Consider the following 26,427-nt stretch of genomic DNA (forward strand, 5'->3'; position numbering starts at 1 on the left):
ATCCTACACATCCCCAGAGACAAGTATATTAATCAGCTTTGAAAGAGTCAGTCCAGCGCTCACGCATGCACGTTGCGTAACCAGAACGCACACAATTCATGCACGCATATACGCGCCCCCTTCGTCTTGGCTCCGGTTGTCCCTTTAAAAATCCGAATCCAAGGCCAATGATTTATCAAACTCCTATTATCAAGAAAATGTCAAGCGAAGGGCACCTTGCTCTGCACTGACGCAAACTCCGGTCTTTCCCACGGAGCTATAGAAAAGCTTTTGCACTTGGTGTTTTGCGCGGCTACAACCAGTCCGCTTCCAGTCCTCTCTTCGTCTATTTACAGCTGCTACAGCATTTCCACCCTGCCAGCAGACATCTGCACAAAATGGTAAGTGTCCGAAAACACTTTCTTTACTTTTCCACCTGCAATTTCGTCTGTCTTGTTGAATTGTTCTGACATGTTAATTTAACACTTTTTAAAAGCAGTTGGCACGTTGAGGTAGGCCTACTTGCACTGTCCATGGTGCTGAAATGCAGCTGAAAAACTTTCTTCACTTCATTTTACATCCAGTCCGCCTGTTTTTCTCATGTAAAAGCCTGTTATCTGTCTTTTTAAAAGTTTAGATTGAGAAAAGTTTAATTATAGTCCATCGTACCTCTTTTCCTTTAAATTTTGATTAAACATTACATTACAGTCGGGCGCAGTTATATTTTTTCTCACTAGTTAAAAACCCAACTCAGCATTAATATATTAACTGTTAAAAATAATAATAATAACCCCCCACACCTTTTTTTAGAATCTAGAGGCTTATCCGGTTGCTTTCCCGACCCCATCGAAGCTAAATTTCAGGGATTCATCTGTAATTCTGTCGCCGCGGGTCCGCTCACTGCTGTAACGCCGGTGATCTTGCATGCCTGCCGGGGAGAGCAGAGCTACCGAGAGTCCCACAGCAGCTTGTCTATTGCCCATAAAAATCAGTGGATGTGTGTGGCTGAATGACATGAGGGGGGAAATGGGGCGTAAAATTAAAGAATCTTGCAGAAAGCGAGAACTGGAGAAGCAAAGCTTACCCCCTCCCTCCAACACACACTCATACATAAACACACCAACACACTCGGCAGGCTGTGAGCTGAAACTACAGAGCAGCCAGAGCCAGAACATGCTGCAGAAAAACGTTGCAGAAAGAGAACTGAGTATTTTTTGTCCCAAATCAGAGATGGGCTGCAGCAGTCTCATAGCTTCACGCCTTATACCGTTCTACCTTTCGTCTTGCTGATCTGTCACTCATGTTTCAGGATTTCTCTGACCCGAGAGACATGGCCAAACAGCCGGCCAGCGCTCCTACCGGCTACATCCCGGTGCCGCAGCCCGACGGAGCTGCCGGACTTACAACAAACAAACCGGACAACGCGGCTGTGTGCCCGCCGCACGCGTCTCACCATCACCCAGCGCCTCAGCCACCTCCGCCGTGCAACGAGAGCAAAACTTTTTGTCCCACGGAAAATAAACCGGGAGAACTGGACACCAGTAAAGCGTATGGGACGTTTAAAAGCAACGCTCCTACGGTCCCTGGATCAATGGCCGTTAACTCGGCCTTCCGGAAGGATTCCGCCGGTTCTGCCCGCGGGGGGTCCGCCCAGTACGGCGACCCGCTCCTGTCCACCGCAGAGCAGAACAACACCGCGAGCAACTGGACGGCTATGAGCCAGACCACCATCATACTGGGAACAGATGGGAACACGTCTGTTCAGCCCGGCACCGTGACGGGGGTAAGTCAGCCAAATGAACCGTTTCCTTTCTCAATGGAGAGCGGCTGGAAGCAGGTGCGGTGTGGATGTATCCGTGTGTCTCTGATAAAGAAAGCTGGCTGGATTAACCTGCTGCCTCCTAAAGGGGAAGGTGAAAACCCCTGGGAGCTCTTATCGCCATGTAGAGCTTTAGTAGATCAGTGTTGTTGTGTGATAGGGTGAAAGGGAAACATCTGTGATGGTGAGCTGTAATGTGGAGGCTATCCCGTAAAATGTGATTTTGCAGGCACTGGTTTGTGTTTTTGTCAGATGTGCTTAAAAAGTGCTCAGTTGTAGAAAGTGTCAACTCTCACCCACTTCCGAACTACATCAGTGGGTGCTTGTGGCTTGACAGGCGGATCATTAACTAAAAAAGAGCAATCATTAGGTTGGGTCTTGACAAAGCCTAAAACGATCGCTCATTATCGGGATGATTTGAAAATATTTGTTATTAAAAAGTACGAAAAGATAGCGGCCTAAGTGAGTCGTTTTCTTCCATGCTGTGATTCGGGTACATTAAGATTTCCACAAAGCCGCATGACAGTAGTTAATTTACCTTTATGCATAGGCTGCTGAATTAATGTGGCTATATAAATTGTGCTGTAGACCAACATGGGTACAAATCTGGTAGGCGAGGCTACTCAAAGCCCAAAGGCTGAATTCTTCTTGTAAAGACTTTGGGTGGATCCTGAGCCATTTGGCGTTCATGCTCTGCGCAGCTGCTCCCTATGCACCAATCTCAAAACTTTAAAACCTGCTTAGCCTATGTCCGCCAAATATCAGGGAAACAAAACGGAGGCATCATCTGTGTGTCAATGTAACAAATTATCAGTTCCGTTGCAGTGCAGAGAATGTAAGTCCCGAAAGAAACTATTTGTCTTTAATCAAATTATTTCTGGTGATTTGTTGTGCTTGGTTTTTGCTCACCGTTGCAATGGTAACACGATTAGTGGATTAAATCATACTCTCGCGGTATTTCGGCGTTCATTGCTCCGAGCAGGCACACTTGGCCCAGAAGCCCAAGTGTTTTCTGGCTGATAGAAAGCACTGTATTACAGGAGACTGCGGATTGTTTCCAATCCCCGCGAGGGAACCCCCACCCCTCGCGCGCGCGCGCACACACACACACACACACACACACACATTCCCATGCATGGTGTTGGTTAGCCTATAGCTGAATTTCCATGCAGTTTCTTTTATGAATTTGCTCAGATCCTGCAATGCAGCTGTGATTACGCATGTTTGTTAGCATTTGCTCACATTTCATTAGTGGGCCATTCGCAAGTTTTTTTTATCTTTCCATTTTAGATTTGAGATATAATTTCAAGTAATCTGGTGGCAATAATGGGCCCATAAGTGCAGATGAAGACGCGTTTTATATACATGCTCGTCATTGCAAAGCTGGTGCTGAACTGATAGTGATAGTTAAACGCATCTGGAACGAAATTAACACGAAAGAGTAATCTAGTAATATTTACGGCGCAAAAGGACAATTGCACTCCAAAACATGTTGTATTATCTCATAGGGTTCCTTTGTATTTTTATATGAAGAAAATATTTCAAGGTTTCTTTCTGTTAGTAATAAAGGGTGAACATTTTGTTGGTGGTTGTTGACTGAATACAATATTTTGCTTGTTCATATTTTCCCCGTTATTAGGCGAATACCCTGTCAGGCCCAGCCTCGGTGCTTGTATTATTATTATTCTAATGGTACCCTAGTTTGGAGTTTAGTGGGACCAGGGTGCATTTTTTATTTTAGAGAATGAATGAATGTTTTTTTTTTTTCCTCGTAGGCAGACGATGATGATGAAGAGGGAGATGAGAATAAGGCCAGAGGAAACTGGTCCAACAAACTGGATTTTATTCTGTCTATGGTTGGCTATGCGGTGGGACTGGGGAACGTGTGGAGGTTCCCTTATCTTGCCTTCCAAAATGGTGGAGGTAAGAGTTCTGGGTCAGTGGTTTTAATTGCAGACACAGAAACAAACGAAAAATCAGTTCAGCAAATCGAATCAAGGATTGAATTATTTCTTATTGCTTCTATTGAGATGTTTCGTCCAGTGTCAGTTATTGAAGGCCTTTAACCAGACGAAAAGTACTGCACAAACAAAAAAGATAGATAACAAAATATCCTAGCTTATAGAGTTGAGAGTGTGTTCAGTGATTGTTTTTACTGGAAAAAAAAGAAAAAGGAAGAAGAGAACGAAAAAAAGCACTAAAATAATGTATTTATTTTATTGAAAGCTGCCACCGTTGATAATTAACTATTAATATCCACAGTAACAATAGTCCATTAGATTATGATTAGCCTGTTATTAATTTGTTCAGCTATTCTCGAATCCATTTACATATAATGGATGATTTTTATTCATTAATAAACGTACTGTGTGTTGTTTAAATACCAGCAGATGAGACGCAGACATGAACAGGCTACATGCATCTTAATTTTTATTTTATTTTTTTTATCAAGTGTTAATGTTCCTTTCAGGCTTTTCTGGCTCTTAAACCGCGCTCTGTTGCCTGGTGTTTCATTTCCTTGCAGGAGCTTTTCTAATCCCCTACCTGACAATGTTGGGCATTGCCGGGATCCCAATCTTTCTGCTGGAGGTGTCCCTTGGCCAGTTTGCCAGCCAGGGGCCCGTGTCAGTGTGGAAATGCATCCCAGCTCTGCAAGGTAAACTGCCACAACTAATCAAGTGAAGGAAAATTCAAATATTAAGCTCATTTCTTATCTTCACGAGTTCTTTACTTTTCTTAAGAGTAATTTATATATTTCGTCTCATTTATTTATTTTAGGTTGCGGGATTGCCATGTTGATAATATCTGTCTTGATAGCCATATACTATAATATTATAATGTGCTGGACACTGTACTACCTGTTCGCTTCGTTGAAGGGCTCACTGCCATGGGCTAACTGTAGGAATGAGTGGAACACGGTGGAATGTAAGGACAAAGACATGCTGCTGTTAGGTAAGACACACACCTTCACACACGTACACACACGTACACACACACTCACACCGAAATCACCTCTCTCTCCACAATGCGCAATGCGTCATGACTCCCTCAGCTGAGGTGTCCTGCAGTATAATGAATCCTGACCTGTGATCTCTGCGGTGTTTTCACTCTCAAAAACACTTTAAATTCAGAGCACTTCACTTTATCTATTTGACCCATTTTTAATGATGCATGCCAGTAATATAGGGAGGGCCTCAGTGTGACAGATCAAAATTAGAAACAAACATTGAATATATTTTCGATTCTTCTTTTGTATGATCGTGTCAGATTATAGCAGTTTTTGTGCTTTAAAGCTGCAGTATACAGCTAAAGCAGTCTGTCTTGGTCAGCTTTTTAATGAAACTGTAGATAAAATCACGTTTGACTGTGGGAAAATATGCGGGCAGGGACACGGAGGTGTTTGATGTCGATCTGCGTCGAATAAATATCGAAATCCTGTTTATTTCGCGTAATATTTGCCTTTAGCGAATGTGTGAATTCAGCACAAAAAAATGCTTGCTTGACAAATTTACTGTACTGGTTGAGCTGCTGCAGTGCTGCAGTGAGCCCGAGACTGACCCCTGCTGGCTGATACACGAACTACATGTTTATTCAACGCTGTAGTCTCTCTCCCACTCTCTCAGTCTCATAAATGAGGAAAATAACTGATTGGGTGAAGAAAAAATATTGGAAATAAGAACTACTCTTAATGACAGCAAAACCATTACAAGGTAACTTAAAAGTATGATCAAATGAATCATAAAGTAATGCTTTATGTAACCCGTATTATAAGTTACAAGGTGCCTTTATTTTGTCTTTCTACAACATGGGGCCGCACAGTGAAATGTAGCTCCCTTCACACTACACAGAACATATACACAAATATTTAAAATAAGAATATAAAAAAATAAAACAGTGTTTTATATACAATATGATAAAAAGTAAATGTATGAATATGTTCACATCATTCACATTTTGTGGATTGAACAAACTAATATAAACAACTTTACAATCTGATACTATAGCCCTGCAAAAAATAATAAATATTGTCAGGAGTTTATAATTTTCACAGTTTTTTGTCAAAAAGACGCTGATCGAGGTGACAGTTCTAGATCCATATTTTGTTAGTATTAGATTCATTGGTTTGTGGGGGGGTTTCATCCCATTTAGTTACAGAAAGCTCTCTTTGTCTCACCTCTGAGAGGTTGAGTCTTTGTTTTGTAAAAGATAAAATGCAAAGTTATTCTCCATTTTTGTAAGTATTACAAGCAGTAATTTAAAAAGAAAGTCACATAAAAAAAAACAGAAAAGGCAATTTTGTATGTGCATTTTCTGATGTGATTCATGAAAAAATGAGCAGTCAAAAGCAAAACAGGTTTTCTTATAATTCCTTTCCAAATGTATCTGAAATGAGGAGGAGATTCTGTACAATCATTTCTGTTATTCATATCTGGCTATATATCAAAAAGAACAAAAATCTAAATCTAACACAGCTGGGTTCACTTCTCACTGAGGATCCAGACTGTGGTCTCTAGATCAGCCTCCTGTCAGTCCTCCTTTCTCCAAATTAGATCCATCTGTTCGCTTCCACTTTACTTTCATCGTGAAAAGCTGAGCAGGCAGCAAGCTCTGTGCCACAGCAGCACTCTCCCAGTCTCTCCCAGTTGACGTGTGTTGGTTTCTGATTGGAACAGACTCGTGCATCCTGCGGGACAGAAACATCACCTCCATCAAGAACTCCACATTCTGTCTGTCCGCCAACACTGTGGGAAACCTGACGAAACTGTTAAACATGACTGTGGATGGCAACAAAACCTACGTCAGCCCCAGTGAGGAGTACTTCAAGTGAGTGCAGCTTCTGGCTGATGAAAAACAGCAATCTAAAATCAAATTTAAATTTAATAGAAACAAAAATTAGACCTCTACAGTTTGGTTAACAGGTCTATTTTTCATAGTGCCTGTGAACCTACACTGTTTTAGTGTCCACACATGAAAGATAAAATCTTTTTATCTAAGATATTTTTTCAGTTACTCTTCTCATGCAGACGTTTGGCTTTCTAGGGCCTTCAAAATAATCTGGAAACTGCAATTTACAGGCACAAACACCATAGATTTGGCCATAGTGATTATAGTTCTTTAGTTACTTAGGTATAATGATTTTTACTTGTTTTAAATTTACACATTTACTTTTGAAAGAATTTAACAGAACTGTATTTCTAAATATTTGGTCTAGAAATGTAAAGTAGTAGTAGAAGACCAAAACTAAGCTAACACTACAACTAGAGTTTGACAACAGTTTCACCTGCCAATGTTTTGCAAAAATGTCCTACAAATTTTCTTTTCTTAAAACAAATCTGGTATTGTGTAAAAGTTCTACCGGTGCATTCAATAAATGGGTAGCAGTCAGACAGAACAAGGCAACACTCTGTAAAAGAATGAAGAAAAATGAGACCTGATTATGTGTAAATTCTTGAATCAAATTGATTTGTGTTGGAACTCATTGAAATAATCCTACCACCCTGGCAGACTTACTCACTAACAGAATGAATGCCTGACTTAATAATATACATAAGTGACTTGATAAAATGACAAATTTGCAGGCTACAGAATGATATTTGATCTATGTTGCATTATGTTTTAATTTATTGAGATTTGTTATCAGGCTGAGTTTTGCTGTTTGAATCACACCTGCAGGTACAATGTGTTGCACATCTCCAAAGGAATTGAATATCCAGGAGATATCCGCTGGCCTCTGGCAGGCTGTCTGCTCCTGGCCTGGCTCATCGTCTACGCCTCTTTAGCCAAAGGAATCAAGTCATCCGGAAAGGTAACAAAACACACAAACAATTTAAATCCACTGATCTTCACCTTTGACCAGCTGTAGATAAAAAGCTGTGGATGCCTTAAATTTTATATTAGCACAATGTCTTATCTTCCCTTCATTTATGAAAGTGCCCCCTAGTGATGAAATGTGCAATATACAAGAAGTGAGCCCTCATGTTCCAAAACCCTTGTTGCCTTGGGTTAGGTTCTCATAGTGCATTTAGGATCTGCCTGTAAGTTAGTAAAATGCTCAGATTCATTAATATTATAATTTGATCTTTTATATACAGGTCCATTTAAAAAAAAAAAAATAGAATGTCATGGAAAAGTTCACTGTAAACACCAGATCAAGATTGAGAGATTTAGGGCTCAGAAAACCTTTGCAGGTGTTTTGAGTTAATTAGCTGATTAGTGCTCTTCTCAGGCCGACATTTCTGTATTACAAATTCTTTATTCTAAAATTCTAATACATTTTGAGATACTATAGTTTTGATTTCTATGAGCTGTAAGTCATTATCATCAAAAATAAAACAAAAGAGTCTTGAAATCCCTATATTTAATTATTGTAGAATATATTAAAGTTTCACTTTTTTAATTACAGAAGAAAATTAACTTTTCCAGGAAATTTAAATTATTTGAGATGCGCCTATAGAATAAATATTAAGAAACTTAATTCTGGATTCAGATTCAAAAACTGATTAGAGACTCCAACCCTACTGTTGCCGCAATTAAATATGCTTTAGCTCCTCCCCTTTTTAAATTACCAAGCATTGAAAGCAGATCATTAACAAACCTTTCATTTCATTCATCTGAGATAACTGTTGTTGTGATTTGGCGTTATATAAATAAAATTGAATTTGATTGAATTTAATTTAACATCTGAGGGCAGTAATTCTTGCCTTAGCACACCCACGGTGTCTAACCAAGGCAATTTTGCAATGCAGTGGATTGTTGGATACACTTCATGCTGGATGCAATGCAATCTTCTTCTTTTTTTTTTTTTTTTTTTACTTTTGCTGGAAGGGAAGAGAAAAGGAGAACACTGGATTACATTTTTGTCCCTGTGTCTCTCAAAATTGAAACTTTGGTAAACATGTTTCTTCTGGGCATTTTGGGAATCTACTTTCCTCCATTGATTCAGGAGAAACAACATGCAGAAGGAAACATTTTGCATGCTCCTGATTTCAGCTAGGATTTAGAGATTATTCCAGTTGAATTCTTGTATAATGTCGCTCTCTACTGGACATAGATGTGACTTACACAAGCAACACCAAGAGACCTCAGTTGCCAGAGTTAATCTTTAGACTATTTAGACTGCACCAATAGATTTGTGGGAGTATTTTCTGAAACATTTGGCCTGTTTATTAGATTTTTTAAATTTAATTTTAAGGGTGCTGTGTGTGTCAGGGGTTTCTTACTACATTGTAATGCAGCTGCAGAAAGGCTTTGACAACTCTTACTGGGTGTATTAAGGACTGCAGGAAAATCAAACCTGGAAGTCACCATCACTGTGAGAAGGATAATAGATACTTTATTGTTCCTTTTATTACAAAGTTGCTCTTTGGTTTAATCATCTTACATACAAGAAATAATCAAGAAACTTAATTTTCAGTCTGTGTACGGTATTTTTGTCATAGTTAGATTAAGTTTAGGTTTAGGTACAATGACTGAAAAAAGAGTAAATGTAAAAAAGTAAAATCAGTATGGCATACATTACAGGTGGGTAGAAATAAAAATAAGTCAGTGTCAATAAGTAAACCGATTCTGAAGAAGACTTTTATCCTTTTGAGAAGTGTATTGCTTTCACATCACATATTTTCTATTTTCTCTTTCTCGTTTCATCTTATTTTGTCGTTTATCTTCTCAGGTGGTGTATTTCACAGCCACATTTCCATATGTGGTGCTCGTCATCCTGCTGATCAGAGGAGTGACCCTCCCCGGTGCCTTCGACGGCATCCTCTACTTTATCACACCGAAGTGGGAGAAACTGAATGATGCAAAGGTACCTGATGCCCACTTGTTTAATTCAACCGTGAAGTGTTTTGCCCTGTTTGTCCTTACATTCAGCTCTTTCTCTCAACCTTTTTCAGGTGTGGAAAGACGCAGCCACTCAGATCTTCTTTTCTCTGTCGGCTGCTTGGGGAGGCCTCATTACTCTGTCTTCCTACAATAAGTTCCACAATAACTGCTACAGGTAAACACACAAAAGGTAAACCATGCTTCTGGCAGACAAATTCAAACTGTCACCATAGACACATGACACTGTATCTGTATGTCTGATAGAAATGTCAATAATAAATGGCACTTATGTAGCCAGCAGTTTAGTCTTTCTTTTGTTTTACTCTCACTTAAAGCATCCCCCTGTGTTTAATATATAATATAGATATATTTAGCACATTCTCACCAAGTTCAAAACATATGAAGGTATTTCTATTGGAAACACAGGGATGCAAAAAACATCTGGGCTATTGTATCATGAAATCAGTTTTTTTTCATATGCTGCATTTTAATACATTTAAAGAACATTGTAATCTTTTGTGGTTTGTAGAAATTGTTTTTTTTTCATGCAAACACAACTCAGCAAATAAAATATCTGAGAAGAGCTTGTTGTTGAGTTGTTTCTACATGTAAAAACAAAAGTCCACTTTTCACTGTGTGTATATAATAATAATAATAATATCACACACACACACAAACACACGTTTGTTCCAGTATCCCCGTAGGGACATCTCACTGACATAATGGATTCCCTAACCTAAACCCAGATGTAACGTGAACCCTAAAATCACTTCTTAAAGGTGTGAAGAAAGAGTGAACAATGACACAGCAAGTTGTGGGTTAGCAAACTGTAGATACAGTTGATGATGCAAACCCAACATGCAGAAAGGAAAGAATGGTGTCAGAGCCAACACACCAGCTCCAGACAGCAATACTCACAACTAATCTACTAAAACAGCTAACATCACAAAAGCAGCATGTTTTGGCAAACTAAAAAGTAAGCTGAATTTCTGTGGGCAATTCATTTAACGTTACCTGACACGCAAATTATGGCTGGAAAGCTGGAATAGGGTTGTATGGTGGAGTTGTTTTGTTTTGTTTGTTTGTTTCCCATTTACAGAGCCAGGGCTGTGGACAAACCCCAGATTTTTTTTCAGCACACAGACAGAAGGACAGCTAGCGTACCATGAAGAGCTATTCGCTGAAATTGACAGAAAGATGTGCACTGGATAAAAATTTCTTACCTTTAATCCCCCAAAAGCAGTTTCTGCCTGTGGGGACCTCAATTTCTCCATGGGTTTGTGTGCATTCAGGTTAAAGTCCCCACAACAATACAACATAAAACACACACCTTATCATCAACAGCCCTGCATGAATTTAAAATAAAATACAATTCTTGGACTAGTTCGCATTACAAGGTGCGGTTGTTATTTCTTTTCACCAGTTGAATAAAATAACAGAGACATTTTACAATATAAAGCACTACACCCCTTTGTAGTATGTATTCCTGCCACCAGATGGCGCCATTGTATCTCATCTGTGTGGACATGAGACAGCGATGTCCTGTATCAAACAAAAGAACATTATCATACTATTTATTGTTTGTCATCTGTAGCCTGTTTTGAATATTGCTGCACTATTTCATTGACTAAAGGAGATATTTGCTTATTCAGCCTTTTTTTCTCTCTTTTCTCTTTTTCCCTGCAGGGATACTATTATTGTGACATGTACAAACAGTGCCACCAGCATATTTGCTGGCTTTGTCATCTTCTCGGTCATTGGTTTCATGGCACATGAGTTGAAAGTGCCAATAGAGAAGGTGGCCGATGAAGGTAAGATACCACACCAGCAGGCCGCAGCAGCAGGACGGCACTGCTCACTGAAACACACCTGAACAAATTGAATCTTTTTATCTGCTGTGGAGACAGTGTGTTTTGCATCCTCATTTACGTGTGTGTGTGTGTGTGTGTGTGTGTGTGTGTGTGTCAGGTCCAGGCATAGCGTTTGTGGTGTATCCAGAGGCTCTGACCAGACTTCCCCTGTCTCCTTTCTGGGCGATCATCTTCTTCCTCATGCTTCTGACTCTCGGCCTAGATACTATGGTAACCACTGTTCTTTAAATGTGTGTATTTGTTTACTGTTTTATGTCTTTACTTATGTGGCTCATATGTCCTATTATAAAGATGAGGAAAATGTCCAGAGCAAGGATATTTTACGGTTCTTCTAAAAGCACTTCTATAAGTGCCATTTAGGAATTACACTTGTACAGAAAAATTCAAGACCATTGTTGCAAACACTTGTTTGTCATTTTTACCAGAAGAAAATCACATGAATCCTGAAGTGATTAGCTCAGTGTAGCACAATGACTGGAAGCAGAGGGAAACTGTTAGCCTAGTTAACAACAACCACAAAAGCTTTTTTAATTTACATGTTGTGTCTTATAAGATGTAAGCTAGCCACTAATCCACCCACGAGTCAGCTGGGTTTGTCATAAAATAGCTTCTGTGCTAACACTAACAATTCCTAAATCCACAATGTCTTCTTTCAAGAACAATAAAACCACATGAAAGACAATATTGGAGTTGTTGGAAAGTGCATTTATTTTTTAACTATTGATGGAGCTTGCTAGGCTACCAGGTAGCTCCTGCTGTCAGTCTTTGTTCTTGGCTGAACACCTACAGGACCTACATCTGTACAGAGATGGAAGTAATGTCAATCCTCTCATCTGAATCTGAGCAAGAAATGTTGATTTTTTTGGCCACTTTGGGACAGAAATACTCCCTGACGCCTTGACAAACCTGCAACCCACATTTATCCAGCTGGCACAGAGCAACGTTATCATCACATTAGAGTCGAGTTTCTTTCTGCGTGATGAATGTCAGTACAACATTCACTCTTGTTTTAGCTCTGGTTTCTTGCTCTTTAGTGTTTGCATGTTCCACTTATTTCACCAGCTTGTTGCTAACCTCGTCTACGTGTTGTCTGGTGCTGGGTAGGTACTGTACAGTGGGTTTATCAGGATTTTTTTGCTTCAGTAAATGTGCTGTAAACCCAAAACAATGGGTAAACAGAAAGTCAAAAGCTCAGTGGAGTTGCTGAGTTGTTGATAATTCTCTGTGGGCCAGTGTATTCATAAGCAGAGCTCTCTCCTGAAAGCATTTTTGTAAATTCTTATTTGTGAGAAAACACTGTCTCTGTAGTGGTTGCAGCGCCAAACAGTATGATTCTGTTGGTGAAGATCTCTAAGTTTCAACAGTCTTCATGTTGATAATGAGAGTCTCTTGACTTTTGTTTGTTTCCAAAGTAAACACTCAACTTTGATAATGCCAACCAGCTATGTGAAAAATGCCTGAGACATTGACCCAATTAACATAATTACCCATACACACCACCCACTGTGACTGATTTCAGCTGAAGTGCTTGAGCTCTCCGGGTACTTGAGCAGAGGGGGTTCTGTGTGATTGGAGAGAGTGAAAGTAAGTTGACCTCAAAGTTTTGGAATAACACTGAAAAAAACACAAGTATAATATATATAAAAATAAGTTTACGTACAATTAAAGTACGTTATATTTAAGCAAGTTGATCCTAGCTCCCAAGTTCCAAATGTGAGATTTTAAAGTATCATTTGCTAATTTCTGACATTTTATTGAGTAAGTAATCACAACAAATTAGGCTTTTAGCCCCAGTTATTGGTTTCTGTGAAGTATGGAGCCTTGAGTGTTCCACCAGAAAATGTATAGACTTTTACGGTGTTTAATTATAATCAATTTATTTATTAGAATCAAAAAATGCTATTATGAATTGATTGATAAAATCTGCATTTAAATGATACACTAATAAACACAAAGTAAAAAAAATGAAAAAGATCATTAAATTTACCAATTAATAATAATATTTATAGACTTTAATATTTAATTTCTTGTTTTCATCGTTTAATTCATGTGTCTCCTGCTTTAACATTTACAGTTTGTTGGTTTGAAGCATTTTAAATTGATCACTTTATTAAATAAAAGATGCAAAATTTAAAAAAGTCTGGTATCTCTGGCTATCGCAGACTGTAATAAGCACGGCCAATTATTTAATTCGGTCCGGAGGAAATGATTGGCTGGCCTACCTGCCTGTCTGCCTACTGACATGTACGAAATCTGCCTATGTCCTCATTGAGCATGAAAATGTGTTTGGAGCGGCTTTGGACCCAGGGGTGGGATTTTTTCGGTTGGATATTTTCAAAATCTAGCTGTGAACTAGCAGTTCCCCAACGTTGCCTATCCTAACTTTAATCCATTAAAATTAAAACATTGTAAAAATCTACAATGTCACACTTCAGAATCCATTGGCAGGAACTGCTGATGTTGGACTTCATCAGCATGCTAATCGTAATTCCTAATTAAACTTCTGAAATGGGATATGGAGCAAAACTAAAGGTGAGAAACCCAGAATTCAGAATAAAATATAGTGAACACCACAATAGGTCTTGAATGTGACAGTACACCATCTACATAGAAATGTAAGAGTTACCATTTCCAACAGTTAAATATCTCTAACAGCACCAACCACTTCATTACTTACTTAATTATTTTGCTAAAATATAAATAATATTGAAAACCACCATTTTACAAATGTTTAAATCTGCAATAATCAATCTATTTATATCAACAGTGGATTAAATGAGCATGAAAGGTTTTGATCATAGTGAGAAACCCATAGTGAATTATCACCACACTGAGTGTTTTAGTGTCTTGCAGGTAATTTGTTGTTGGTTTTGTCACAACAATTCTCTCATCAACACTTGTTTTCAGAAGCCTGCAGGCTTTATTCACCAAATAAGCTCTAATAAACCCACTGTGCACTAACAAACATTGAACCAACTAACAAACAGACAAAGCTAGCTATTATCTAATGACAAACGTGGAGCATTTAGCAGCTGAAAGACCAGAGACCAAATTGGAGCCAAACAAATCAACTAATGTATCTTAAAGTGATTCCTTTTCAGTACAACCTATGTACCACTACACTTCTAAGTTACAAAACTCTAATTGTGTCAGTTACTGCACTGATTCATTCCTGATGTAACTTCACTGAACAAACACTTCAGTCTCTGGGATATTTTCAAATTCCACAGCACCTCTAGATACAATCCTGGGCAAACATATTCCAGCATAAACACCAATTCCTTCAAGTGCACTGCAATGCTCCTTAGCCGAGCAGAGGAGCAGAGGGCACAGTGGCGCATTAAGACACAAGTCAACAGTAACGGTAAATGATGATGTTACTTAGCCTTGGCAGCGGCGGCTCCAAGGAGAGGGCTGCTGGCTTTGTTGTAGAAAGCAGCTCGGCAGTAATAGGCTTGGGATGTTGACGGGAAATTAGTTTTGGGAGCTCAGGAGGAAGGAGAGGAGTTGAGAAGTGGCAGATAGCTTGGTGCCAATGTGTTTCTACAGTACACACACTATACCAACCTCTCTCAATTTGCCTGTTTGTATATTCATCCACTGCTGTCCTCTGGGTTTTGAACCCCTTTTGCCATCATGTTACTTTTAGATTTGCTAATCTCCAGACAGACTCCACCTGTCAGTTGTCTGCATTGTAATCTAAATTCTTAATACTGATTTGTTTACAAATCTTCCCCTGCTCAGGATTAGAATAATGTTTTTTTTGTTTTTTTTTAAAATAAATGAAATTACAGTTTAAAAATGTGTTCATAAGATGAATTGAAGACGAATGCACACACTTAACTCACGCTGCACAACAATGGATACTGAATTCTGACAGCACCAGCTGCTCTGATTCAAATGAGGTAAACCTGCTGACTGGAGGCTTTTCAGTTGAAACGCTGCTGCACACAGATAATTTAATAGATAAATTAATTCTGTACATGTGTTAGCCTAAAACTTCCTTTTAAAACAGATTTTGTTAAGAAAAAAGTTAAACAAAATTTAACTGAATTCATGGATCAACGAATTTGAGCAATGTCTTGTGATTAAACAGGAACAATTGACTTTCTCCTCCCTTATCCCCTCTTCTGTCCCCCTTCTTTACATTTTTCTCTATCCCAGTTTGCCACCATTGAGACCATCGTAACCTCTGTGTCAGACGAGTTCCCCAAATATTTGAGGAAGCACAAACCGATCTTCACCCTAGTCTGTTGCGCCTGCTTCTTCATCCTGGGATTTCCCATGATCACAGAGGTACGACACGGACAGAAAACGCACATCAATGTACACACAGATGCCACACCATGAGGCCACTTGAGCATTCTACCCGGCGTCCTGCGACTCTTTCTTTGAATAAGCCGACAGATTTCTGCATGTAAAGCGAAGTCACAGCCTTCAGAGGACAGGCTCAGTGAGTGGAACAAGAGAGCCCGAATCTTATTAAAACTCCCCCCGACAGCTTCTAAGGGCAAAACACAGCCTTAAGTAGAATTCATACATTCATGTCATTTCTTATGATCTGAATGTGAAAGTTATGTCCATGGACAAGTCAGAGGTAGAAAAAAGGGAGGGAACAGGGGAGATTGACGTCATTTTAAGATGTATTTTTTATTTATTTTATTTGTGTGTGTTTGTAACAGAGTGGGATGTTCATGCTGCAGTTGGTGGACACGTTCGCAGCCTCCTACTCTTTGGTCATCATTGCTATCTTTGAGCTGGTGGGGATTTCCTACCTCTATGGTAAGTATAGCTGATCTTGTTTTATCTTTATCTGACCTTTGATCAACACAACCGATGGTTTTAAACCCTGCAAGAAGCCACTAGAGGCTGTAATGTTGAGGGTGACATTAGAGGGAAGGTTACAAAAATCAAAAGGTTTACGGCTCAAATGATTCACTGCCCTCTCTGGTTGAAACTTTCAAAGGCGTTTTGACCTCGCACCCAGCATCGCTGATGGATGTGGTCAGAAGTTTTAACCACATTTAACAGTGATGCCACAGCGTCCTGGAGTACACTTGTAGGTCAGTGCACCAAGTGAGAAACCACTGTGGATCAGCAAAGACAAGATTGTTAGAGGGTGTTAAGTTACTTAATTTCTCTGAAGAGCATGAGAGCAATGAACATAGCTACAGGAAAATATTTCTGTTTAAAAGACAAATTCTTTATTTTTATCAGAAGCATTTGTTTTTATGCGCTCCAGAAATTCTACCAGTTGGCAAGGTGTGGGCCATCAAGGATTGTATATCCTGACTTTTAGTCTCATGTATGGATCAGGCTCCAAAAACACTGGACCTTTTGCAGCTGAATTAAATTCTTTGCCTAGTAAATGCCTCCACATCCCGAGTTTGTGGTGCAGGCTTTCTCTTCAAGCCCAAAATCAAGACACCCGAATCATATGACTCGAGTAATTTTCCCAGACTTGACACAGCTCCCCCAGAGCCACAGAAGACACAGGCTGCATAGCCCTCTCTATGGCTAGTGCATTGTCTTCCCATGAGGCTTTGAATGCTGTTTTGAAGATCCTTTTTTATTCTGAAATAAAAACATTTGCAAAATTTATATGATCTTTAACTCACATGTAAGCTCATCGAAGCAGCTGCTGCAATTTCAATACAATGCTTACATGGGTAAAACATCACCTGGAAGTTCCTCAAGTAGGATTTCTCACTTCCCTTTCTGTGTACAAAATGTAATTCCAACTATGACCACTAGGTGTCTCTCTTGTAATGTATTGTAACAGTCAAACGTACAGGCAGAGAGCTCAGGTTTGTGTGTTAGAAGACTGTTACCAAGGAGCAAAGCAAACAGCTCTCCTCCAGTTTGTCAGAGCATCAGTACAGGTGACATATTGAAATGATTGTGTGACTCTGCCTCTTCATGTCACTCACTGTTATCCGTCAATAAAGGCAGAGGAATGAAGCCATCTGCTCCCTCGCTTTTTCTCAGGGACGACAGAAACTGATACTCTCTCCCTCGCTCACCCACCCACACACACACACACACACACACACACACACACACACACACACACACAGTCATAAGGATAGATTGAATTTACTGGTCTTTTTTTAAGGGACCTTATTAAACCCAGGTCACTGTCTGTGTCTGTTCTTTCTCATTTTCTCCAATGTCTCTTCTTTTATTTTATTTCTCTTCTCTTTTTTTCTTCTTTTTTTCTACAGGTCTGCAGAGGTTTTGCGAGGACATTGAAATGATGATTGGTTTCCAGCCAAACCGATTCTGGAGACTCTGCTGGGCTTTTGTGACTCCAACAATTCTAACAGTATGTTTGGTTTTGCTCATCTCATTCTGTCTCTCACACACACACACACACACGCGCGCACACACACACACACACACACACACACACACACACACACACACACACAAACATTGACATGTGCAGCTTAAAATGTTTCCATTTTCACTGCCATCTTCCAAGTTCATTGATTTGCAATTGGAAAGGAACAGCGGAGAAATTGCTCTTGTTACACGGAAATCGAAAATTATTTCTTCCTTCAAATTCCTGTCATGTCATCAAGTCTCAAGTTGTTTTTGTTTTTGAAAATAGTAACTGCCAAATTTGTGTGACGTCAGTTTAGCTGCTGCTACATTTATTTCCTGAGAACCCGTTTTCTGTAAAATGGCCAGTTATTTGTCATATACTGTGTAGCTGAAGCTGTAAATTTCAGTGCACAAGGTTTGCCAGCCTTAATGTTAGTAACTGGAAACCACTGTATCTCCAAAGCATAGGTGACGATGATAAATAGAGCAGCCTCTTGCTGCTCTCGAGGGAGATCAGATTTCCCCGGGGAGCTCATTGATGCACAACCGCAGGCTAATCTATTTCTGTCTGCCTTTTTTATGTTTGTTTTTCTTTTCTTTTTCCTGTTCTAATGATTTTCAGCCAAAGTATATTTGAGGTAGGCACTGTCCATTTATTCATGTAGTAAAAAGTAAGGTCTCATCTTCACTGTCATCCATCATGCCATCCACTAGCTTTGGATGAATTGTAGAGTGATGTGTTTCCCAGGATTTGGGATTTTTCTGCCATTTTTTATATTGAACTGGAGATTTAACTGTGTGTCTAGTAGTAGTATAGTCCATACTAGTGTTGTAGTACTCGAGACCGGTCTTGGTCTTAAGACCACTTTTTGGTGGTCTTGGTCTTGTCTCGGTCTCGACTGCATTTGTACTCAGTCTTGTCTCGGTCTCGGACATTGAGGACTCTGGATTTTATTTCAAGACCGGTTAAGACCATAACTTTGGGAAAATCAATAAATTGCTTTTGCATTGTCTGATCCTAACTTTCATTGGAAGTAAAACATATTGCTTCAAATGCAACCAATAACCCTAATTAATGACTGTCACCCCTCCCTGCGATGCTTACGCTGATTTCCGCTCTTAGGGTTTGTATGTGGGTGTTTTAATGGGAATGTGGATCTTTCAGATCAATCAGAGAACTACCTATGATCTCGTTCCACATTTTATTGCATGCCATGCAATGCAGGGAACTGGTCTTAGTCTTGACTTGGTCTCACCCTCCCTTGGTCTTGGTCTCGACTGCTGTCAGCCCCTAAAAGTCTTGGTATTGTCTCAGTCTCGGATAAACTCCGGTCTTGGTCTCGGTTTGGGTGGTCTTGACTACAACACTAGTCCATACAACATGACCAGTAAGTATTACACAGCATAGGGATCACCTTCACAAATTTCAAAGGCAATGTATGGTGGCTGGATTCCAGAACTGCTCTCTCTGCAACTTGACAGTGACAGACACATCTTGTAAGTGAAGTGTAAGTGCACTTTACTACATAAACAGCACTTCAATAACATAACATGAGCATAGCATCTTGCACAGATTACAGTATGATTCTGGCTAAATCTGGCATATTTACGTCACTGACTTTCATTAATGTGCAGCATCGATTTTAAATAAGTAAACTGAAATTTAACAAATTTAAATTGAAAACTTACAAGTTGTGTCTGGGAAGAAAATGCCAATTGTAAATGCTTTAATTGTTTTCAAAAGGAAACTAGCAATTTCAATTACATTTTTACTTTTACTTTTAATCTTCAAAATCATAGAATTGCAGGTTGTGTCGCAAACTTACAGCACACCATGCAAAGATTTTGCTCTTTAGCTGTACAGGTTGTTTTACACATTCACCTTTAAGTCAAGTTACAGCAAACACACCTCGTTATTAGAACATTGTTTACTCGAAACAGCAGTAAACCGTGTCCTCTTGCAGCAGGAAACACATTTTACAGGTGATAAATTATCTACTTCTTTTGAAAGGTGAGGGGTTTTCTGTGGAGCTAACCAGGACAACCACAGCCTTACATTTGTGGCTGCTGAGCAGTGGATCAGAAGCTTAAATGACTTGCTCAAGGACACTGGGGCAGTAGTTCTTGAAGGTAAGAGAGATGGCATCTCATATAACACACATTTCCTGGGTTCCCTGATCTGTGCAGGGTATCCTGGGACTGAGTCTGTACCAGTGGAAAGTGATGACATATGAGGACTACACCTACCCTACCTGGTCCATGGTTATGGGCTGGCTCATGGTCATTTGCTCTGTCATCTGGATCCCCATCATGTTCGTCATTAAAATGCACCTTGCCCCCGGCACCTTCATCGAGGTAATAAATGAGACAAAGCCATGACCAGACATTGTCACGTATGTTTTGTTCTGTATCACATATTGTTTACACTACCCTTTTGCTTCCCTTTTCTTAAGTTCAATTCATATACCCTTAGTGGTTGTATCACAAAATATACTGTGGTATGCACACTGCTAAAAATTCTATAACAATCAAGCTACTGTTTCTTCTCCTGTTGTAGCGTCTGAAGCTGGTCTGCTCCCCTCAGCCTGACTGGGGTCCTTTCCTGATGAAACACCGTGGAGAACGCTACAAGAACATGATGGACCCTCTGGGAACCAACTCCCTGGGCCTCAAGCTGCCCCCCAAGGACTTCCAGCTCGGTTCCTACCAATAGCGGTCTTCCTGACAGCCTCACACCCACCACCTAAAACCCCTGCAGGGGGCACCGGGAGGGGGGTGACCTCCACCTCTTTTTCTCCCTTTCACCTCTCTCTCTCTTTCTCCTGTCTGTACTTCACCCTCTTTGCTTCCTGTATTCCTTCTTATATCATGGATGTGGAAACAGGCTGCCTTTCCTCTTCCTTCTCTTCTTCACCACTTATTCTCTTCTGTCAGGGAGGAGTGGCTGCCCAGGTGGAGTCTACTCCTCCGCTGCTGCTTTGTACTCGGTTAATGAGCTATCATTGCCTCCCACACATGACCACTGATTACTCCAGAACCCTTCCCAGGGATCTTTATTCCAAGAGAAAAATTGTGTCATTAAATGACACAGCTCAGACTGCACTTGCAATATTAGACTCTCTGTAGCTGCTCCCTATGGAGTTGTGTGTGTATGTTTGTGTGTTTGTGTGTGCGTGTCCCAACATATTTGTGTGTAGAGATAATGAATCATCTTGGTGCAAGCAGACACAGGGAAACAAAAAGAAAATTGAGCGACAGAGAAACAACGGTTCAACAAGCTCGACGGGGATCTGTGTTTTGTTCCATCTGTGTACAAAATTCCATCGGCAGTACAAATAATATTAACTGCCTCAAGGAAAAAAAAAAAAAGAAAAAGAAACACAGTATGCACTGTTATCACATTTCGTTGCTATCCAGCACTATAGATGTATATTCACAATAGCTATTGCTCAGTTGCTCTTGCTTTGTTAAAAATAGATTACAAGATCTGCAATTTGTGCCTCCTACGTCCCAGTAGAGTAGCGAATGCATCCTGATTACCACTTTAAGTAGATACAGTTTGGCCTGGATGACTCTGCAGTATGATAGAAGCTTGGGTCTTTTTTTCTCTGTGAATCTGAGGGACCCTTTGTGATACCCTCTCTCTTTGTCTATTTATTAAGTCGTATTCCTGTTCTCCTCTATTGTATTATCCTAGAATGTAAAGAGGCACATTCTTAATGTAGGAAACCACTAGAGTAGTCTGTCCTTCCTTCAGTAGCTGATAACATGGCCATTTAACCTTTTTAGGTCACTCTGTGCATATATTTTAGACAGTGTATTTATCGCTTTATGTGTTGTATGTGAACTTGTCAAACCATCTGTGAAAACCATCTTTACAATGTAAATCACATCAGTATGAAATATATCAAGATATATATCATATATATATATATAAATATATATATGTATATACATATATATAGCCTCCAGCAGAGGAGAGAGCTAACAAGACAGAGATTGAGAATGTGTGCGTGTGTATATGTCTCTCTGAACCCCATATTTCTCTTGCTAGCGGTGTAATATCTTGTACAAAGTGTACACTTCTTTAAAAAAATCTTCCAGTAGTAAGTGTGTGTGTTGTCGTGGCCTCATAATGTTAGGAGCAGCTGCTGTGTGTGAGTAGAGGAAGATTAGAGTAGAAAATCGCCTCCTTCTTTCCTGGAAAGTGTACTTTGTCTCTTGTTGTTTGTGGTAGACCTCCGGAGACCTCTTTGCCATTTCAAACTTATGCCTCTTGCTTCTCTGTGTGTCCTCGTGAAAACAGGGTCTCAGGTATACTCAATTCCATCAGACTACTCCAGTAGTTGTAGGAATAATAGCATTCAGTGCATAGGAAACAGATATTAGAGCCATCCTAATGATAAACTATATTTGAAGCAATTTTGCAAAGGATTAGAATCAAAATACTTCCTGATGACCTCAATGCAGCATCACTTTCCTTTCTGCTTGTTGTTGCTTAAATGCACCTTGTGATGATTATACAAGACATATGAGTGACTTAAGTGCTTAATATAGTATCGTGCTTTTCGTCATGTTTATAACATAGATGGAAAACAATTAGTTAAGATTAATTTAAAAAATATATTTTTTTGTAATCAACTTGAAATTTAATTGGCTCTTTGTTGACCGTCAAAACAGTTTTATTTGCATAAGCAGAAAATTAATCTCTTTCAGTCAAATGATATAATATAGAACATGTTTCCCTTTTACGGTGTGCTGTTCAGACATCTTCAGCACAAATGGGCTACTGTGAGAGTGTTTTTCTTAAAAGGCATAAACATCATCTCCAGGTGTAACACCATAGCAGCCTGAAGGAAGAGTCCAGTGCAGCTCTGCAGACGTCTGACTGGCTATGCAGCCTCTTTAAATGTAACATGACAGGCAGCCAACCTTGACTGTGTGGGCTGTCAACCAGTTACCTACAAAGCAATTAGTCCTTTCCATGCTTTGACCAGTTGGATATGCATTTTCATGGTGACACAAGTCCTAATTGATTTTATTACGCTTTTAACACTGCAGGTATTGACTTGTTGAGTGGCATAAGTGTTTTAAATGGAGGCTGCAAGTATGGATAAATATGGAACAGTTGCTCAGAGGTGTAAGGGTCTCCCTGACTATTTCTCTAAGCCATGTCTTTTCATAATCTTGACATGAAAATAGCACAGATATGATTTAAGAGGTTGTACGGTTTGAAAACAAATATAATCCATTAATTAGCAGTGTTGCTTTTGTTACGACTTAGTGCATTTAGCTCTATTTGTTCAAACAATATTGAATGTCTGTATGCTGGTGTGTGTGTGCTTGTCACTGTAGTTTTACTGAACTCTACTTAAATGTCAATCAGATGTTTGCATGGAGTGGATCGCTGAAAGAAGCAGAGGAGATTGACAAGACTTTTTTTCCCTAGGATGCCTCAGCCTGATTTGCCTCTTTCTCTTTTCTAATGGACGTGAGGATCTTAGACCACCAATTTTGAACTTGAGCTGGGTAAAACAAACTATGGCAACCACTTGCTTGAGAGCAGAGGTTGCCAAAGAAGCAGATTGGCATTTCAAATCATGAGTAATCATATAATGTAGTGGACAGTATGCTTTTAAAGTAGGACTTAAATGGTAAAAGCCTTTTATGCCCTGAGATAGATTTAGACTTTTTTCAGGGTCACAGCAAAATAGCTATACATTTTGTGTCTCCCTGTTTACATTTATACTGGATTTCTCTGCTTTTGTTTTCAGGAAAAAAATTGTCTTAGGGTTCAGTTAAAACCACATTGCTTCATAAAATATAACACTGAAGAGCTTGCATGTGCAGTTTGTGTTGCTGTAACTCAATGTCCATGTATAGTAATCTTTGTCCTTTCTCTCTCTCAATAGTATAAGTCCGTGCATGTTTACTTTAGGGAGCTTTTTGTTTTACATAAAGTTAAGAAACAGAGGGTTGCTGTTGTCCTTCTTACAGAGGAAGAAGAAAAAAACTGAAAAAGTAACTGTCAATTCGCTTTGCCTGCAAGACAACTTTGGGCAGTATAGGTAACCAAAGAAAGAGTACTTTAACTATGGTGAAAACAAACTTTAGATGAAAAAAGGAATGTGTCATCTGCGTATAGGAGGTTGAGATACTGCCATTCATATGCCATGTAGTGTTCCTCGATGTTTGCCAATACGTTACAAAACATCTTCAGGTAACCATTGGCCTTATAGATGTCCTCTAATGGTATAATATTGTAATTCAAAAATAACATCACAGAATAGCTTATCGTCTGTCTCATATGGTATCAGTATTCCTATTGTTATGTCTGTTGTGTCTTTTTTGGCACTTTATTGTCTGACCTATGAATGCATAGGTTAAATTTCTAATTACTTGAGTAATGTCATATATTTCTGTGTGTTCTATGTGAGGTACTGCTGCCTATGGATATAGATATGTGCCTCCAACAGTCCATGACATCTTTTGATTTGAAAATAGAGAGTAGATATATAACAAATATGTTTTAAAATTGGTGTGAGATGTTAAAAAAATAAGAAATAGAAAAAAGAAAATATATATCATATATATGTGAAATGCATTTATTTATTTTCATTGTCACCAATCTTTGAGGCCCTACCTCAGATTTTGTATTTATGTATAGAAATGCAATTGGATTATAGTATCTTTGCCAATAATAATATATCGCTATTATATCATGAAATGTATAACCTATGAGTCAATAAATAAATGTTATTGTTTTCTTTGTTGTCACTGGCTTATTTCTGACAGGCCCCCACCTGTGTAAGTGGAGCTGTGAACGACAAACACAAGGAAATTAGGTTAAGACAATAAGTCCCCTCTGTGACCTGTCAATCAACTTTTATATTCAGCTGCTAAATAACTGAAGGCATCACGGCAGTATGAAAATAACGCAATTTTTGTTGTTTACAAGAATATTGTGATCAAAGAGGAGAAGCGTTAAAGAAAAAGATGATTTAAACACCCCTGCAGGCTTGTTGTTTGTTGGTACATCCCTTGTGCTGCTGAACATCACTGACTGTGGCAGACAAGCTTGCATATTTCATGTCAAAATAATTTGCACTTTGCATACAGCACACCTGTCAATACAGTATATCACAAGTAAGAGGCCCATTAACAATGCCAGGCAGCAGAAAGACTGTAGAGATTTATGAGATTTATTAGCAAAAATGATTTTAAATTACATGTTTAATAGTTTGAAATTGATTATGCATCATTTAAAACAAGGGCAAAACTACAAAACTAGGGCTCTGTGAAGCAGTACATAGGTGCAGAGGTGGTTTGAGGCAAATCCAATCCAATCCAATCCCCCTTTATTTATATAGCACCTTTAAAAACAACACTGTTGACCAAAGTGCTGAACACAGTCTACAAATACAAAACATACAATAAAGGCACAACAAAGAAAATTAATAAAACAATAAATCACAAAAAATAAATACAATAATACAAAACTGAAAGGACAACCCTCAAATTGTATTAAAAGCCAAAGAAAATAAATGAGTTTTAAGACGAGATTTAAAAACAGAAAATTACTCAGTAAGTCTAATATGTAGAGGCAGCTCATTCCAGAGTCTCGGAGCTGCCACAGCAAACACACGGTCACCTCTAGATTTACGTTTAGATTTAGAGACTACCAGCAGTGCCTGATCAGCCGATCGGAGCGCACGAGATGGACTGTAGGGCACAAGCAGATCAGACAAATACTGGGGGGCCAAGCCATGCACGCAATTAAAAACAAATAAAATAATTTTAAACTTTGCACTGGAAGCCAGTGTAAGGATTGGAGAATGGGTGAAATATGGGCAAATTTTCGAGTTCCAGTTAAAAGACGAGCAGCTGCATTTTGAACTAGTTGTAATCGTGCCATAAGTGATTTGCTAAGACCACTATAGAGTGCATTACAATAATCTAAACGGGTGATGATAAAAGCATGGATTAAAATCTCAAAATCATGTCGAGATAAAAACGGTTTTACTTTGGCCAGTTGCCTCAGCTGGAAAAAAACTGGTTTTAACCACTGCACCAATCTGGGCATCAAGTTTTACGACCGTCCAGCTTGACTCCCAGATTTGTGACCACAGAGCTAATATCTCGGGTTAGCCAACCCAGATCAACAGAACCCGCAACAGCTGAGTCATTCGGAGTAAGTAACATGAGCTCAGTTTTACTCTCATTTAAATACGAAAAATTCATAGCCATCCATGCTTTCACTTCATTCAGACACTCTAAAAGGGTTTTTGAATGACTTAGCGGCACATAAATTTGACAGTCATCAGCATAAAGATGGAACGATACATTGTATCTTCTGAGGATTGACCCAAGAGGCAGTAAGTATATTGAAAAAAGTAACGGCCCAAGGACAGACCCTTGAGGAACTCCGCACAACAGAGGAGCCGGAGATGACACAGCATCATTAACCTGAACTGAGAAACTCCTGTCTTCCAAATATGACGTAATCCAGGCTAAGGCCAACCCCTTAATGCCCACACAATTTTCAAGCCGAGACAATAAAATTTGGTGGTCGACCGTATTGAACGCAGCCGTAAGGTCCAATAGCAGCAG

The 26,427-nt window shown here is 39.3% G+C and overlaps 1 protein-coding gene across 1 annotated transcript; it reads left to right on the top strand.

Annotated features, from left to right (window-relative positions):
* The first annotated feature begins 1,279 nt into the window (after positions 1–1,279).
* Positions 1,280–24,553, top strand: slc6a5 (solute carrier family 6 member 5). Its single transcript, XM_038702246.1, has 15 exons — positions 1,280–1,762; positions 3,574–3,721; positions 4,323–4,454; positions 4,577–4,750; positions 6,472–6,622; positions 7,472–7,604; positions 9,468–9,602; positions 9,691–9,794; positions 11,306–11,430; positions 11,588–11,700; positions 15,655–15,786; positions 16,173–16,272; positions 17,715–17,815; positions 20,005–20,172; positions 20,375–24,553. Exons 1-15 carry the CDS (start codon positions 1,280–1,282, stop codon positions 20,528–20,530), a joined length of 2,355 nt encoding a protein of 784 aa, XP_038558174.1. The 3' UTR covers positions 20,531–24,553.
* The last annotated feature ends 1,874 nt before the right edge of the window (positions 24,554–26,427 follow it).

Source organism: Micropterus salmoides, unplaced genomic scaffold, assembly GCF_014851395.1.
Source record: "Micropterus salmoides isolate LMB-PRFRI ecotype aquatic unplaced genomic scaffold, ASM1485139v1 Ms_hic_scaffold_6, whole genome shotgun sequence".
Lineage (NCBI taxonomy): Eukaryota > Metazoa > Chordata > Actinopteri > Centrarchiformes > Centrarchidae > Micropterus > Micropterus salmoides.